At 35.4% G+C, this 16,606-nt stretch overlaps 2 protein-coding genes across 5 annotated transcripts in view; one reads left to right on the top strand and one right to left on the bottom strand.

The window, feature by feature from the left end:
• The window catches only part of LOC139979740 (structural maintenance of chromosomes protein 2-like), a 33,586-nt gene extending 29,071 nt beyond the window's left edge, over nucleotides 1-4,515 (top strand). Inside the window, exon 24 of the mRNA XM_071990814.1 lies at nucleotides 519-4,515. Within this exon, the coding sequence (XP_071846915.1) occupies nucleotides 519-740 (222 nt within the window). The 3' untranslated portion in view covers nucleotides 741-4,515. The remainder of the gene's footprint in view (nucleotides 1-518) is intronic.
• Nucleotides 4,516-6,168: 1,653 nt separating this feature from the next.
• On the bottom strand, nucleotides 6,169-16,293 carry LOC139979813 (uncharacterized). 4 transcript variants are annotated; one of them, XM_071990961.1, is made up of 4 exons: nucleotides 16,201-16,293; nucleotides 14,289-14,495; nucleotides 10,242-10,379; nucleotides 6,169-7,408 (listed from the first exon to the last, which is right to left on the bottom strand). In XM_071990961.1, the coding sequence occupies exons 2-4, from the start codon at nucleotides 14,424-14,426 to the stop codon at nucleotides 7,319-7,321; spliced, it is 366 nt and encodes a 121-aa protein (XP_071847062.1). In that variant the 5' UTR covers nucleotides 14,427-14,495; nucleotides 16,201-16,293; the 3' UTR covers nucleotides 6,169-7,318. The 4 variants fall into 4 exon arrangements, with proteins under 4 accessions (XP_071847062.1, XP_071847051.1, XP_071847044.1 ...); XM_071990950.1 differs by having other exon boundaries at nucleotides 16,165-16,291; XM_071990943.1 differs by having other exon boundaries at nucleotides 16,101-16,258.
• Between the last annotated feature and the right edge of the window lie 313 nt (nucleotides 16,294-16,606).

The following is a 16,606-nucleotide window of genomic DNA, read 5'->3' as shown; positions in this document are numbered from 1 at the left end:
TTTCTAACCTTATTCTCCATGTTTGAGAAAATGTCATAATACTTTGCAACACGGCTAACGACCCAAGTTCTTACTCGAGATATTTATTTTTCCATCAAACATGGTACTTCCCTTCTAGTTTTAGAAAAAGATGTTGTAACGATGAGATTATATTGTTTGGTCACTATGAACTATGACAGTTGTCAATGCTTTGGATAATTTTGAATTATGCCAATAACACAAGCCAACTGTCAAAGTTAAAAGACACTGAGATGAGACTAAACCAAAAAGAGAATGCTATGACCGTTCTGGTCCTTGCATACTCCGCAACCTCTTGAATCTTCTTAGTTTGACACTCTGAAATTGAGAAGACTGGTTACTTAAATGAAGGAGAAATATTGCTCTTATTACCAAGTTTTCCTTTTGCGAGGTGTTTTCTTCATTTTTCTCTCAAACATGAAGAAAAACATGTATCCTTTGATCACCTTCTATATGGAACTGCTACTCACCACCATCTCTGTTCATTTCTCTTCGTTTAGTTCATTGTGGTTTCCCTGAAGGATGGCATGTTCAACAATGCCAACGTCCTGTTCAAGACCAAGTTTGTGGACGGGGTGTCCACCGTGACCCGTTACGCCCAGAAGGAGTCTCACGCTCCACTCGCATCTGTCGGGAGCTCTCGCAGCGGCAAAGGAACAGGCAAGAAGGATAATAAGAGCAAACGTCAGCGAATTGATCAAGCTCTCACCGAAGTCAACTGAACTATTGCAAAAACACTATCAGCTCCAAGATAAATTAATATGTAAAAATATTAGAGATTGTGAAACTCTGTGGTAAGTTGGGTTTTCAGGGTACTACATGCCACCATATCTTTTTTTTTTGGGGGGGGAGGGGTTGTTCTTTAATGACAAAATGCATAAAAGCCACTTCTGCATTTTGTGTATGATATTATATCCATCATTGGGTCAGTTTTGTTTAATACAAGCACTAATGCCATGTAGACTTAGATTGCACAGGGAACGATTTATCCAGTATTGCAAAATGCACTGCAAACTGGTCAGATCGTTGTGAAAGTCCACAGATGTATAGTAGTCTTCAGAGCCTCCTTAAACTGCTACACAAAATTTGGACACTAAATTAACATTGCCTTATGCCAGGTGGCCATGGTTATATGTCATACACTGTAGGTATTATTTGCCCTAAATCATAGCAATATTAAAGATGTCACCCTCTGCAGCTTGAGACAGAAGGAGTAGTTGAAATATTTAAAGCTCTATTGAAAGATACAGTGTTTCTCTCTATCTGAGCTGCTGCTCTCATGTAGAAGATAAAATAGACACATTTTCACTTCATGATTGCTGAAGCCCTCTTATATTTGTATGTCCTCTCACACTCTGGGTAAGGTTAGTGCTGAGACCGCTGTATGAGAAACACAATTTTTACCAGAATGAGGATTATGGGTACTTGGTTTAGATTTTATATTTGACAACATCAGTTGTACTAGTCAAAATTTAACCTATTTTGGATCATCAATCTTCTCCAGGTTACAGGTGTTTGTAATTCTATAGTGTTGTTTGGGACTGTTAGAAAGATGAAATTTCAGTAATAATTCAAATCTTTAATAACTGTCAGAGGTGTTAACAAAATATTTGTTCTAATCATACCAAGTGTGGTATAGTGCATTTCCTGATTAAACTGTACATCCTTGCAAAAGAAAATGAGTTCACTGGAGGACTAGCAACCATTTATTATAAGCTAGAAGCCACTTAGTTTATCACGGTTTATCATGGCCATGTAAGAAATGTCCATAGGGCATATATGCCATGTCGCTGAAACTGCTGTGAGAGTCCAGCGCACACCCCATCAACACACCCAATGAGCCGTGAACTAATGTTTGATGTAATGTATTAGAAGGACTAGAATGACGTAGGCAAAAAGTGCAGTCACAGTCTCTGTCAACCTCTTGGGAAATAATAGAACAAATATTATATCCATTATAAGCAATATTCTTCCAGGGAAAAAGTTGGTTATTTTACCAAATTGCAGTTAAAATGGATTGTTTTTAATACAGTTACCGTATTAGTCAGGATCTCACATACCGACCAACTATTATCATTATTATTTATTATTATTATTGTTAAGATAAGCCGAACACTAGCTGTATGTAGATAATTGTTTACTATTTAGCCTGTTTTCCCTCTAGGGAGGGGGACAATGGATGAAATTGTTTTGGTTTTTGTAAAAAAAAAAAATTATAAAGGTTGCATGTCTAAGTGTTATGGAAGCTGAAACATATTAATCTGTATGCAAGTTGTTTTTAAATTGTCATTTGAAGATCTGTGAGTTAGATTGTTATTGCTTGTAAATAATTGAGTACTTTGGAATTGATTGTGATGTCACATTGTTAATTACCATATGTTAGAGGTCTTTGCACTCATTGATTAGGGGCTAGAAGATGGGCCGGGGGTCCCTTTATTTTTGTAGGTTATTTTCTGTTATTTTTGTAGACTCTGCCAGTTTAACGCCAGAATTGGTGTGACTATTCATATCTCGTCTCATTGACATCGGCTTTCTGTAGTTTCTGATTTCTTCCCTTTGCAATTATTTATGACAAACATTTTTCTTAATAATAGTAAGGATGAACATTTGTAATGAGTTGATATCCCTCAAAACGATGCTCATGGCGCAGTGAAACAACAGTGTGAAAGGGCAAATTAAGTAAAGCGACAGGATTCGATAATTGAAGGTAAAAAATCAATTAGAAGTCATTAAGTGTAATACACAAACTCAACCTGTAACTTTAATGGAAAGTCACAGTGAATTGAAATGTAAAAGTTTGACCAAATGTGACCATTTTCAGCCCATGGTAGGTTCTACCTTATGCGGTGGCTTACCGTGAAACATCTCAAGTTCCAAACCCCTCTGGTTTCTTGAAGGTTTGTGACATCCGATGAACGTCTCATATTACACAACCGGCATTCACCTCCACAGGATTTTAACGTAATAATGGTTTCCTTGTGCAGATGGAATTGACCTAGATTTTAGCTCTACATTTTTAGCTTTATGTGAGAGGTGTTTCCTACTTCACATCCAATTTCCAGTTCTATTCATGCAGTGATAAATCTGATCGGGGAGTTGATAATTTTCAAATGAACGAAACGGATAACCTTGGCTAGAGATGAAAACAGATACAATGACATAAATGTCAACGACAGATGTTGTGGTTTTAATGAACAGTGAACTGTGTACTTGAAAATAGTAGATTTGGATGGAATTCACCTAATTTTAATTACCAAGAAGGACGAATACCAGACGACAACCCTTACAAAACGTATGTAGGTGTTCATTCAGTCACAGGCATGTATACATGCATGGCATCGGCAATAAATTGAATATTCTAGTGATAGGACTTTAACAACTTATTAGAAAAAGCAAAGAAAATTGTGAGAAAGAAAAATTAGGTGTGATTGTATTGTTCTGTATTATTAATTCCTATAGGGCCAAGTAAAAGCACAAAATTTACGAGCATATTTCTTCAAGACAAATTTAATACTTAAGGTAAGATATATGAAACCAGTGTCATTTGTATATGGGAGTTTTTTCACCCCTTCCTTCCACCCCCCCCCCCCCAAAAAAAATTAATTAAAGAACAGAAGCTGATGTGTGTTCATATATAAATCCCAGACTTCTGGTGTGTCTTTGGCAACTTTGCAAACATGAGCATTTTTTTTTTTTAACATTTAATTTGTGGTTACCTTAAGTTAACATGGAAGATGTAGAGAGTGTAGAACTTGCTATTCTGGTAGTTAAGAGTGCATACTTTGAGTGGAGACATGTAAGTGAGGCATGCTGATGCAAAGTGCCTTGTTTTTGTACAGCTTTTACATCCATAATTCTAGATTGAAAACTCCACGGTTTGTAGTCGATCATGATATGGTATCTATCACTTTATTCTGTAAATATTAATATGCAAAACGTTTCGTTGTCTTGTACGAAAGAAGTGTTTAATAATAAATTTGATTGTAGTTGAAGAACAAGCTGTGGGTAACCTGGATTCTTGTTGTCTCCTGTACTTTTTTTTTCTACATCTGAGTTTATCCCCCCTGCTGGTAATTTCTTCAAATTAATAAGAACCCAGCATTAAACGCACAATCACTAAACAATGACAAATTTAGTAATATTTTCTTATTTATTACAGAGATGATCTAATTTCTAGATATGAACCAGCAAAAGATAGAGCAAAGCTTTGTGCACATGCTGAGTGTTTTGTAAGAAACTGAATGGTTCAAAATGTCAGTTAAATGTCCCTGCTGTTAATAATTCAGTTGAAATGTTCAAATGTTGAAAGCTGTGTATCAATGTCCATAAAATATTCATCGGATTCACAGGATATTTATTACACTTCACAGGACTTGATATAATTCTCTAGTTATTCCTCTCCATCTGTTTGAATAGCCTTTATTTCTCTGGATGATGAAGGAAGACATATTTAATGTTGCATGTTGTAGCTAGACTCTGCTATATATGTAGTTTAGTTTAGTAGAAAAAAAGGATCAGGAGGGACATCAAGGACCCTATATGAGAGAGAAATAAAAACTGAAGACACAAACACTCAGACCAGATTACAATGCTTAAAGTGCTTGTCCAAAGCATTCTTAAACCCATTGACACTACTTGCAAGTACAACTTTCTCAGGCAAACTGTTCCACTTATTTAGATATGAGTCAATGGAAGGAGAATAAAATATGCTATGCAGTGTAAAACTTGCGGATGGTTTATTAACTCTAACAAATAGAGGATGGCTGAATGTTGTGTTTGTGGCGATCATACAGTTTTACATACAAACATTTTTGCTGTACATTTGGAGGGGAGAGGGGAGTAAACATTTTCTGTTCATGCCCAGTATGCTGCAATTATGATTATGATTGAAACTTTACAATTACAACCTCATAGTCCCATTCAGGAAATTTCTATAATTAGTTTGGACAAACTATGTCAGTCTCTCATAGTTTCGCTGAAGAGTTTCGAACATATTCAGAGTTAAGAAATGATTTCACGAAATGAAGGAACCACAAACAAATTTGAATATCTTCAAATGTCAAAAACCAATGTATGACAAATTCACACAAAACTGAGCTGTATCTTAATAAAATGATCAAATTTCTGATATTTTTCTATAAATTGATAAAGGGGTTAAGGACAATGTTTCTTACATATAGGTGACAATTCAAATTTCACTTTTCTCTGTTCCTTTCTTTAGACGAAATATGATGGTTCATGATTTTTTCAGTGAATTATCACTTTAACCCAGTAAACACGGTAGATGGTGTTACAGTCACAGACCTATTCTACCGGAACACGGGATTGGATGATCTGCATTTCATGTGTTTAATGAGTTTAACAGGGTAGGAGACTGCTTTCCCAGGGTGCTATATTAGGATGGAATATTTTCTGCACTTTAAGACTGAATACATTAGGTACACTAAATCAATAACGTGTATTCTGCATAACATGCTATTATTCCATCAGGGATGCCATTAACAGCAGTAGAAGCTTGATTGAAACTTTCAATTTTATGCAATATTTTCAAGGATGACTTTAAGCACAAACTCAAATTTGATTTTTATAGATCATTAAAAGCATACTGATATCAGTCAGGGTTGTATTTATATATCACTTTTTTATTTATGAGAAACACCCTTAAAACATTTGAGACCCCCTTCATTAAAGACTCGCCTCAAACCGCGTGCGGCCATCTGAAAAAGTTAACTTTCTGTTGCTTGCAAGTGACGTTTTGTTCGTGTCGCTACAAAATGCAGACAGTAATGAAACGTGATACCTTAATTGTTATCTGTAGCTGGACCTGAGATGTCCATCGCTGTATCGTTTGCATACTGTGCTGTGGGTATTGACCGCAGCTGTATGTACTGACTGTACACTAGTGTCTAATTACCGACGGTAGCAAGCTGTGTGTGTGTATTTTCTGGGATCGATGGTGGTGTTTAACACTTCTGTTACACCTCAATCGAAACTAGGTCAAATTACCGGCATTAGACGTTTCTTTTTGCGTGAATCTTCACACCCTTTAAGGAGGCTGAAATATTTGGTCTAATGTACAGGCTACTTGGTCAGTTCCTCAGATGCAACACAAAACTCTTTAGGAAAAGATTAGACTTGTATGACTTCCAGTAACATGCTTACAATGCAGCATTAGAGATTGATCAACGACAAATGGTGATGCATATCTTCCAAGGTTGCTTGAATACATGAAGTTATGTTTTAATTGAGTTATTAGAAATTATAAAACAATGGATGAACATTTAAATTTTAGGCCTGCACTGAGGAGCGGATGTCATCAGCAACTTATCTTTAAAGGAGCTTTCCAGAGAGTTAGCATATTTTAAAGTTGAATATCCTGAAAAAACCAGAATAGTTATAGAAACATTACTAGCAATGAATTTGTTTTTGTTTTCTTGGACATCCACAATTTTGACTAGCACTTAAAGTCATCCAAGACTGTCTGGGTCAGAAAATGGTTGATATTGGATATCTGGCATGTTTATACTAAATTTGTTTCGGTAGAAGGATAAACTGACAGATATTAATTTTGTTACGTTAACTATAAAGATTTTTGGACTTGTTATATGATGTGCAGCACCATATTCACTTTATATTACATTTATGTGCTGTACAATTGAGTTGACAATGTTAATACTTGGCAGTGATGTAAAAACTGTACCACACAACTGTTCTAATATTTCTTGTTAAAATGAATTAACAATCTTTTCTTTTATTGCACTTACTGTAGTTCTATTAAATGAAATGATGAATAATAATGATAAAAGTAGACTTTATTGCTACTGTACTTTTCTAGCCAGAGACAAGAATTGCAGCAAAATTGATCTACTGCACAGCGTAAAACTCTGTTCGTCATTCTTGCTGGAATAAAATTGACAAGGGATGAAATTATCTTCCATTTAACTGAGCACCCAGATGTGACATTCTTTCAAATATAATTCAAAGCTCATTTGGCTTCATTATGAAAAAACCCCATTCTGGTTGGGTGCAGGAGAGACATGTAGAAACACTTATAAAATTCACATCAACAATCTTCGGCAATATTCAGGATGCCTTTCCAACAAAGTTACTTGCACCGCTAAGATCAACATAAAAGAAAGTATTTAACGAGAAAATTGAATGTTTATCTAACGTTACTTTGGGCAACTAATAAAGGATACCTCCGAATACTTGACAGAACAGCAAGGAAATCCAGTCAAGATGAAAATCAAAGAAAATTGAGCATTTTACAGCTTGTTTCTTCGTGAGCCTCTGATGTCCTCTACAAATCCATCTTGCTGCCAACGGGCAGACTCGTCAACCAGCATCCCTTGAAGGAATTAGCTCGGACATCAATCTCTCCTAATTCCAACTGAAATCAAGAGAAAGCATTCCCTTGCATTTTTAATTTGTTCAAGATTGCTCCGCAGTCATGCTTAAAAATTACATTAACATCAATAACATTTTTACTTTATGTTGAATACACCATCTTCATCAAATAATTCTATGCATTTCACAGGGGAGGAAATGGGAGAAAGGAGGGGAGGTGTGGTGAAGGAGAAGGGCGTGGAATGAAAAGGAGGGGATGGGTGAAAGGGAGGGGAGTTGTGTGGTATGAAGGGAAGGGGAGAGGGTGAGGAGGAGGGGAAGTGTGGTGAAGGGAGTTGGATGAATGGGAGGGGATGGTTAATGGGGAAGGGAGTAGTATTGTGGGAAAGGGACAGGGTGAGGAGGAGGGGAAGTGTGGTGAAGGGAGAGGGATGTCTGGGATGGTATAGGGAGTACAGTAGTGTGGTATGAAGGGGAGAGGGTGAGGAGGAGGGGAAGTGTGCTGAAGGGATTGATATAAATGGGAGGGGATGGGTGATGGGATAGGGAGTGGTGCCAAGAGAAAGGGGGAGAGGGTGAAGAGGAGAGGAGTGGGATGAAGTGTAGGAGAATGGGGTAAGGGGAGGTATAGGAGGAGAAGGGTAATGGCTGAAGGAGAGGGGGGAGAAGCATCTTCACTACATATGTAGCTCAATTTTCATTATTCCCACAACACTGTGCTACCTACTGCCTCACTAGCGTGACTTAACCATGTAATGCAAAGCTCAATACAGAACATTCACAAGCAGTGCAGTAATTCACATGTTCACCTTATGTGAATCATTGACATTAATGCTATGAATAAAAGCAGTGTTAAAGGGAAACACTAATCATTTAACACTATTTACAGCACGTATACAGAATATGTGTAAAGAACAGTACAATACCCTATATCAGTTAACAACTTAACAATGTACTAGTTGGTTATCATTAAATGTTTTACAATAACAATACTTCCTTTTTAATAAATTTAATCTTAAAATTTTTCATAAGTAACTTGATGTTACTCATACATATTCATACATGCATATTCATACCTCTATCAGTGACAACCATAGATCACTACTGTACATATAATGATGTACTTATGATTATTAGCCTTTAGTGTACTATTTTTAAATATAAAACCAAATTATCTAAGATTTATACACAAGAGAGTTCTAATTCACTTCTAGGTCATTCGTTAATTCATAGCAATATCAAATAATCACCACTTAAGGGAATGCATTTTTTTATTTTTTTTTATTCAGATTTTTATCATATTCAAAAATTTAATGAAATTGGTCACAAATTTACAGTACAGATATTAAATGAACTTGCAAAGATGCAATTAATAAGAAGATTAGAACAGCTAATGATAGAGTCTGTGATGTCAGATGGATTATATACAAGTTAACTGCCTTTCTTTCTTTCTTGGTTTCTTTCTAAACTGCCTCATTTATGCAGTAATCGGTGTTTAACACTATACCCTGGTGCTCGAAAAAGCATAAAACAACATGCCACATAAAAACTGTGCAAATTTTGACCCACATTTTCTAAAAATGTTCATTTTTAAGAGAAACCAAAATAGAATTTTGGATTTAGTCTTGACACGACATTATTCATCCTATTGACTATTTACAGGTTACTCCTTTTTCTCTACATGCCTCATTTCAAAAATATCATAATAACTTCATAAAATAAATTAAAAAAAAACATTCATCAATGTTTACGAATACTTCTTTTTGATCATTCATTTTTGCTTTCTCCTCCGCTCCTTGAGCACCTTTCCGGGTGGTAATGGCATGTTTTAAATCCCCATTATTTTTATTATTATAGCTGCTAGATTGAGATCTGCCGTTACAAAACATTTGCTTCTTCTTCGAGAGAGAGAGGTAAATTTGATTGCCGATAGGTAGAACTGTAATACTGGATCAATACTGTAACCAAGGAACTTCCACAAATGGCAAATCACTCACATAGCATCTTGAGAGAGAAAAGCGTTCCAAGCAGTTATATCTAAAGAAGGGACCAAAACAAGTTTAACTTAAAACCCATGACTGTATACTCCTTAGAGATAAACCTAGACGGCCTCATAATAACCTAGAAACTCTTTCTGCAGAAATCTGCCTTATGGAGAAAAATCTCTCTGATCTCTCTGGCTAATTTCTAGATCGCTCTTGGTGACATACAATTTAACTGATCAAACTAAAGTCATCCTTCCATCTCTCTTCTTTCTTTCTGCACACAAATAGGACTAAAAAGTAGTCTTCTTGGAAATTCTTGGAAATACCTTGCCATAATAATGTTGTTAATAATCACCTGAATACCAAACCAAATATTGATTCTGATACCCAAGACGAAGACGCCTCTTCTTTGTTTGAATAATAACTTCAACAGAATAGCGTAAGCTGTATCAATGTAAGATTATAGCATGGAAGAGGCCTTCAGATCCCAAAACCTGATTACTGCTTGCATCATTAGCATATAATATATATCTATATATATCTATATCTATATATATATACACACACATAGATATATATATATATATATATATATATGTATATATACACACACATATATATATATATATATACACACACATAGATATATATAAATATATATATATATATATATACACGCACATATAGATATATCTATATATATATAGATATATAGATAGATATATATAAATATAGATATATATATATATATATATACATATATATACATATATATATATATATATATATATATATATATATATATATATATATATATATATATATATATATATATATATATATATATATATATATATATAAATCTTGAGACCGAGTTACATTGACGCCTACCTCATCATCTCCATAGATTTCTTCATAACAGGAAGGAGCCAAACACTGCCTCAAGCATTTGGAAAGATCCTGGCCGTGCAAGTTTTTGCAAGCTTCTGTGTCCAAGCACAATTTTCGAGCTAATTTGAATCTTTTCTCCTTAGAGATAAAAAAAAATAAATATCACAGTTATATCAGAAGTTATCAATACAGGAAAGATTTAGGCCAAGAACAAGGCAAAAAGGAAATATAATGACATGAACTTGCATAATTTAATGAGGGACGATACTTTCAACAAACTGACATGGTATTATGCGAGTCAAAATTTGATACAGAGACAAATAACTAGGTGAAGGAGAGGGAAGTGGGGAGCCCTTCATGCCATCACCCTCCCCCATACTCCCCCCTTTCCTATCCCCTCACCTGGAAATGCATATAAAGATTCTGTAGGAAGGTTTCTTTACTTAAATTAAAAATATCGAGAAGTTTTAATGAATGAGCCATCTTGAACAAAGCCAAGCAAAGAATAGAAAATCAATCAATTAATCAATTTTACTTAGAATGTGACATATGGATCCACACTAAGATTCTACTTAAGGCTATACTTGAATAACATCACAACACCTCTTCATTGATTGATCTAACATAGGAACTTCCAAAAATATAGGAGCTGTTAATTTGTTAGACAGTTTCCTTTCAACAGTTAGTCGAGGCCGATGCTTATAAGTCTGTAGTGACTGTGCTGCAGGGCTAGTCCTAGAAGTATTACACATTGATTGGGTGTAACTCTAAATGCTAACAGATTAAAACCATTTTCTGCACTTAAGAATTTATAATGTTATCATATTAACCAAAATCTGGATCAGTGCCATGTCCTCAATTAACAAAATAAATTGCATCAGTCTTTAGCCTTGAATAAATTTTAAATTTTCCCTCAAATTTGTGGATTTTTAGCATGACACCTTAATTTTACTGACAGCATGCAGACTGAAAACTGGGTCACAATCCTGGTAAAAAGCCAGGAAAAGGCAAAGAATTGTACTTGGCATTAGGCCAAGAAAAGCTTAGGAAGACCACAGATTCCCCCCCCCCCCCCACTTCCCTCTCCCACCTACTAAAAAAAAAAATTGTATAACTTCAAAAGAAAATAAGAAAGAAAGAATAATGATTTGGGTTATTTATAGGACACCTCATTTGGACTGAACTTGCTTTCTTAAGATTTCCTACAAAGAATATTTAGAGAACCAATTAAGAGCTGTAATCTATCTACACTGGTACACTCTCAATACTGGCTCCTGTGTTGTTTCCTTTTGTCTACATAGACTGTTGGACTCATTAGCAGTCAGATTAAAGATGTATAACTTATATTTTCTAACATTTATATCTTGAGAGTTATGGCTAGTCAATAGCATCTGAATTATAGAAGGGAGAGAAGGAAGGGACAGAAGCAAGAGGCGACATGAACATCTGGTTCTGAAACGCAATATCAACAAAGCGTTCAAAAAATTTATCAATCTTATGTATGTAGAAACAGTGTACACGCATTGCATGTGATCTAGGTTGACATGTATATATAATACAAAGGGTGACAGCTTGTATTAAGATGATTATTGGACCAGGCTGAGTTGGATATAAAACATTAACAGAATAAAGACCATGGTAGAAAAAACTAATATATTCCACATTGTTTTTTGTGGTCCAATCTAATTATCTCAAATTCTGGATGTGCTTGCTAGAAAATGATACATCTCTACCAGATTCACCATTATTTACTTGGAAAGCTTCACTTTTTAGTTTCTTATTACATGTGATACGTTTAGAATGTTTGCTTATAAACTACTGCTTCATGACTGCAAGTATCCATCCAAACTTTATGAATTTTTATTTGCAAGAATATTATCTCACCCTTGGGAAACATAATAAAAACACTGAAACAATTTTTTAGCTCAACTGACATGGTGATGTCACTTGATCTGCAATCGTGAAACACTTTCCTAAACATCTTATAAAGACATTATAATAAGTTTTACTTTTGCCAAGAAAGAATAAAAAAAGAAAAAAAAAAGGATCATCTTATCAGAATGTTCATGTAGAGTTGAATAAAGCTTAAAACTAAAGATAAATTCTTTCACTCAATCAGCTTCTGCCGATAGATATATTCATTTTAATTGTTCTTCCATTTACCAATTTTCCTACAAACTACCAGACTGACAGCCAATGTAAATTTAGCCTGGAAACCTTTCAAATTTGAAATAGGTCATACTTCCAAGTAAAAGAATCTCATAATGTGCTTGACTTACAGGGTCAGTTAATCTAAGAGACAATATAAACCTTACAGACATACCGTACAGATATATGTAAGTAGCTATGCTGACAGTAATTGCCAAGCCTAAAAGCAAAACAATCACATTCTTCTTTATTAGAATGGGCATAAATGGCGGGTTCATACTTTTGCAATTAGTCTTCCACCAAACCTTGAGGGGCTTTTAATCACATTTATGGGCAACCTCGGTTTGTATTTCTAGTAAATGTCACATAAATTCTGTTGTGTATAAGTTATTGGAATTCTCCAAAATGAGCTTCATTTTTGCATACATTTTATCAAACAGAAAGGATGAGCTTTTAATTTAACATTGCTACAAATGTGTGAATGGAGTGCTACTGTATAAGCCACTGAGGTCATTTCCATGTCATTTCACTCAATCAGGGATTTATTTTTTGGACATCCTTTTTTTCTACTTTCAAATTTGTTTAATACCTTCACAGACAAAGTTGCAGCTGCAAATGTTTCAAAGATTTCACATGAACTTCAGTAGTAGTGCCATACTATTCATCAACTGCCTCTCTCCACCCAGGGGTTAATGGGTACCTGTGAGGTTTACTTGTCATTGGGCGCAGTATGTAACTGCAGCCGACTGGAGGGATTGTCTCTGGGACAGGTCATCATTGACCAGGGGTAATATAAAGCGCTTTGAAACCTATCGCTGTTGTGAAGCGCTATATAAATCGAATATTATCATTATAAACAAAAATTTGAACTTCATTTAAAAAGAAACAGGAAAAGAAGGAAAGAGGAACTTAAGGATTTCACCTGCAAATGGCACTACTGCATCACACATTAGATAAGAGTTGATAAATATACTACAAGCAGAACAAGGTTTCGGGAGGAATGGTTCACCATTCACGGGAGGAATGGTTTTATCATGACGATTTCATTGTGTCATTCCAATCAGCTGCCTACATGGTCCATTACTAAAATGGCATGACCATATTTTTATTTGCAAGTATTCAATTCAGTAACCTTCTATGAGTTCGGGGGCTAACATTCATGGGAGCAGGACCCTTTGGCCTGGACCCGCAACTAGGGCTCTGAGATACGCCATAGCATTGTAGAGAAATTTGTCTTTCTGACATGTATTTTTTTTTTCCTTCTAAAAGTGATGTAGCTTCCATGGGCCTTGCTTCATCCCCTTTACTTCCAGCTAACAACAGTGTACTGCTATATTTTAAACAACACGATGCTGCTTTAGTTGCACCAATCGCTTTACACCTCCCCCTGAGTTGGTGAATGTATGCCCCTGCAGGAGTTTTAGTACTGTACACTTCACCAAGAGTTAAAGGATGAAGATGCTATATTTAAATATTAACAGAAATCACCATTTTCCACATTTTCTGTACAGATACATGGAGTATTCCTTCTTACCTTCTTAATGGAGTATTCATTTTAACTCTCCAACCACTCCTTCCCCCTTCCCCCAAATTTAAAAAAAGATAGCTGAAAATTGTTACATGTCAATCAATGACTACTAACAGTACTTCTGTCCCAATTCTGGTGGCTAGGCCTCAATAAATCTGTACCTGTTTGTGTTATAAGACTAGCTAGGCTAGGATTTTATTATTGTTTTTAAAAGTAACATGTTTACATCCTGGGTTATTAAAACAGATTCTAAAACAGAAAACAGAAATGTATTGAACCAAGAATAATGTTATTAAAGCTTGTGTATCAACATGTAAGAAAATACTTTACATTGAAGCTACATGTATCAACCAGCTGTGTGGTCTTCTTACCACTTTAGGTTTCTTTCTGTAGTAGTGTTGCTTGAACTGGTAAGCTACTTTCCCATCTGTCCAATCACAGATGGAGGATAATAGAACGACCAAAATTAAAAGGATCCAAGGACCCTTTCTGAGATCAAATGTTTCCATTTCTCGCCTAGGGAATGTGGTTTCCTGGCATTGCTTTATTCCGTCCTATGTTCCAATCATGGAATGTTGCTACGTGAAAGACAAAGAAAATAAAGACATCATTAGAGAAATTAGAGAAACTATACTGAAGGCTTTTCACCTTTTTGTTCTGCTGTGGCTTAATTTCTCTAATTAAATATGAACGTTTCACCAAAGAACGGATTATCACATTCCTGTTAGTATCTCTTCATTATTACAACAAAATTAAAAATTGTTATTGTAAAACTAACATTTTATAGTCAATCGAATCTCAGTTTTGACCATAGTTGTGTAAGAGACAATGTGAAACCTTTATTGTGAGAGACAATAATAAAATACAAATTATTCCATGCATTTAAGTGGTATTATAAAGTATATATACTTGAATTTTTTCCTTGCTTGAGCCATTTGGATACATTTTTTCTATTTCTGACGGAATCTGGTCAAACCAATGATGAAATCTTACAGCGGAAAGACAGAACAAAACCAAAGAGCAAATTCAGCGAGATCATCATCAGCACTATCTTATAAAATAACATTAATTGCACATTTACTGTACGTCTACCACCATACTGAATAGAAGGGTTTACACACCTTGAGGAATTGTTAAATACAAGTACCAATTGTTTAATACAATTATTGTTATGTACATGTTGGAATTGTTCTGTGCTTTTTCCAGTGGCATAACAATTTTGGGCCAACACTGATGACTTTTACAACTCCATTTTCTACAAGATTTTATGAATAAAACTTAACAGCAATAAATGATTGGTTTCTATTCATATTTTTCCCAGTTTGGAATATATGAATCCTTCCTGAATTGTACAGACCAAACCTAAGAGTCTTAGGATAAAAACCCATATTCTGGAATGATCAAAACTGACTGACAAAATTTAAGCAATTCGGGGCCACGTAGTGTATACGCTATGACATTCTGTAGAACTAACAAGTTGTTTGTTCAGTCCTGTCTTGATACTAATGAGACCTAGTTAGTCAAGGGCCTAGGCCTATATTAATAATAATAGTCACTAGCATGAACTCTTAATTTACTTCCGTAGCTGAAAGGATTCAAGAAGGTAGATATGCCTAGGCCTACTTGTTAAGCAAAAAGTCAATACAAACATCAGAAATGTAGTCAACCACAGGAATGTTCCCATATGTTACAATGTCCCAAGCATCTTTTTCTTTGCTAATGTCTCATTTTGCTTCACTAAATGTGTAGAGGCCGGGTGGGAGAGAGAAACAGTCAAAGGAGACATGACACAACCAGAGAGCTGAACTGTATTTCCTGCAACACTGCACTGCATACAGCTGTGCAGTACACCAGCTGCATGGCATACCATAGAAACATTAACATAACAATGAAGGGTAAGTGCACATAACAATTAACACCAATAAGATGGCATGCATAGTATGTAGTATAAGTCTTACAGAACATACCATACCCTACAAATGTATCCAGTTAGGCAGGCCTAGTAGTAGTCCCAATACTTTATACGCATAAACGCGTTAGGCACATTTAGCCTAACCGTTCGACCTTATTCATCCCAGCCTAACGTTAGCCTATTTTACTTAGGTCTACGACTGTGTTGGTCTTGCATTTCAATCTTAACGTTACACTAAAATCTTCAAAGTGTAATGAATAACTTTTATGACTAACTTGGCTAATCGGGGCAAACAGCGGAGTATTCGATAGTTTAGCTCTGTTTTGTAATTGTACCCACCTCGTTTTTAATATGGAAATAATCTAGCACACTTACTGGCACATCATCTTGAATTACTGCCCACAGTAATTGTGTGCTGCTAATGTTATGTTGAGTTTGTTTTGTCGTCTGCTACGTTTTTATGATGCGGGTGCCCAAACTATAGCAATTTGTAAAGGCTGAGATGTTGCTAGGCATTAACTTTGAAAGAGTAAAATACTATACTGCAGTTACATTATTACTATATTGTATTATTACCAGGGGTAGGAAGCTCCCTAAAAGTGGGTGAGGGGGCTCCATGGTTGCATTACACACAAGAAGGTCGTGCAGTGTTCCATGGAACGTTACTGAAGTAGCAGTAATTAGTAGTATAATTCACCATTCATTGATTGGTGTTCAGCAACATTTTACGGTCATTACTCAGAAAACTACCGCGGCCGTAACCAAGTTACGATTGAT

Source organism: Apostichopus japonicus, chromosome 2, assembly GCF_037975245.1.
Source record: "Apostichopus japonicus isolate 1M-3 chromosome 2, ASM3797524v1, whole genome shotgun sequence".
Classification (NCBI taxonomy): domain Eukaryota; kingdom Metazoa; phylum Echinodermata; class Holothuroidea; order Aspidochirotida; family Stichopodidae; genus Apostichopus; species Apostichopus japonicus.
Note: the sequence above shows the minus strand (reverse complement) of the source record. Positions and strands in the feature narration are given on the sequence as shown.

Bases quoted from the DNA above. Each gene is read 5' to 3' on its own strand.
- LOC139979813 (XM_071990961.1), bottom strand. From the start codon at position 14,426: ATGGAAACATTTGATCTCAGAAAGGGTCCTTGGATCCTTTTAATTTTG. The intron at 10,380-14,288 runs GTAAGAAGACCA...TTTATCTCTAAG, and splicing joins ACAGAAAGAAACCTAAAGTG to GAGAAAAGATTCAAATTAGC. The intron at 7,409-10,241 runs GTAGGCGTCAAT...TCTTGATTTCAG, and splicing joins AAATCTATGGAGATGATGAG to TTGGAATTAGGAGAGATTGA.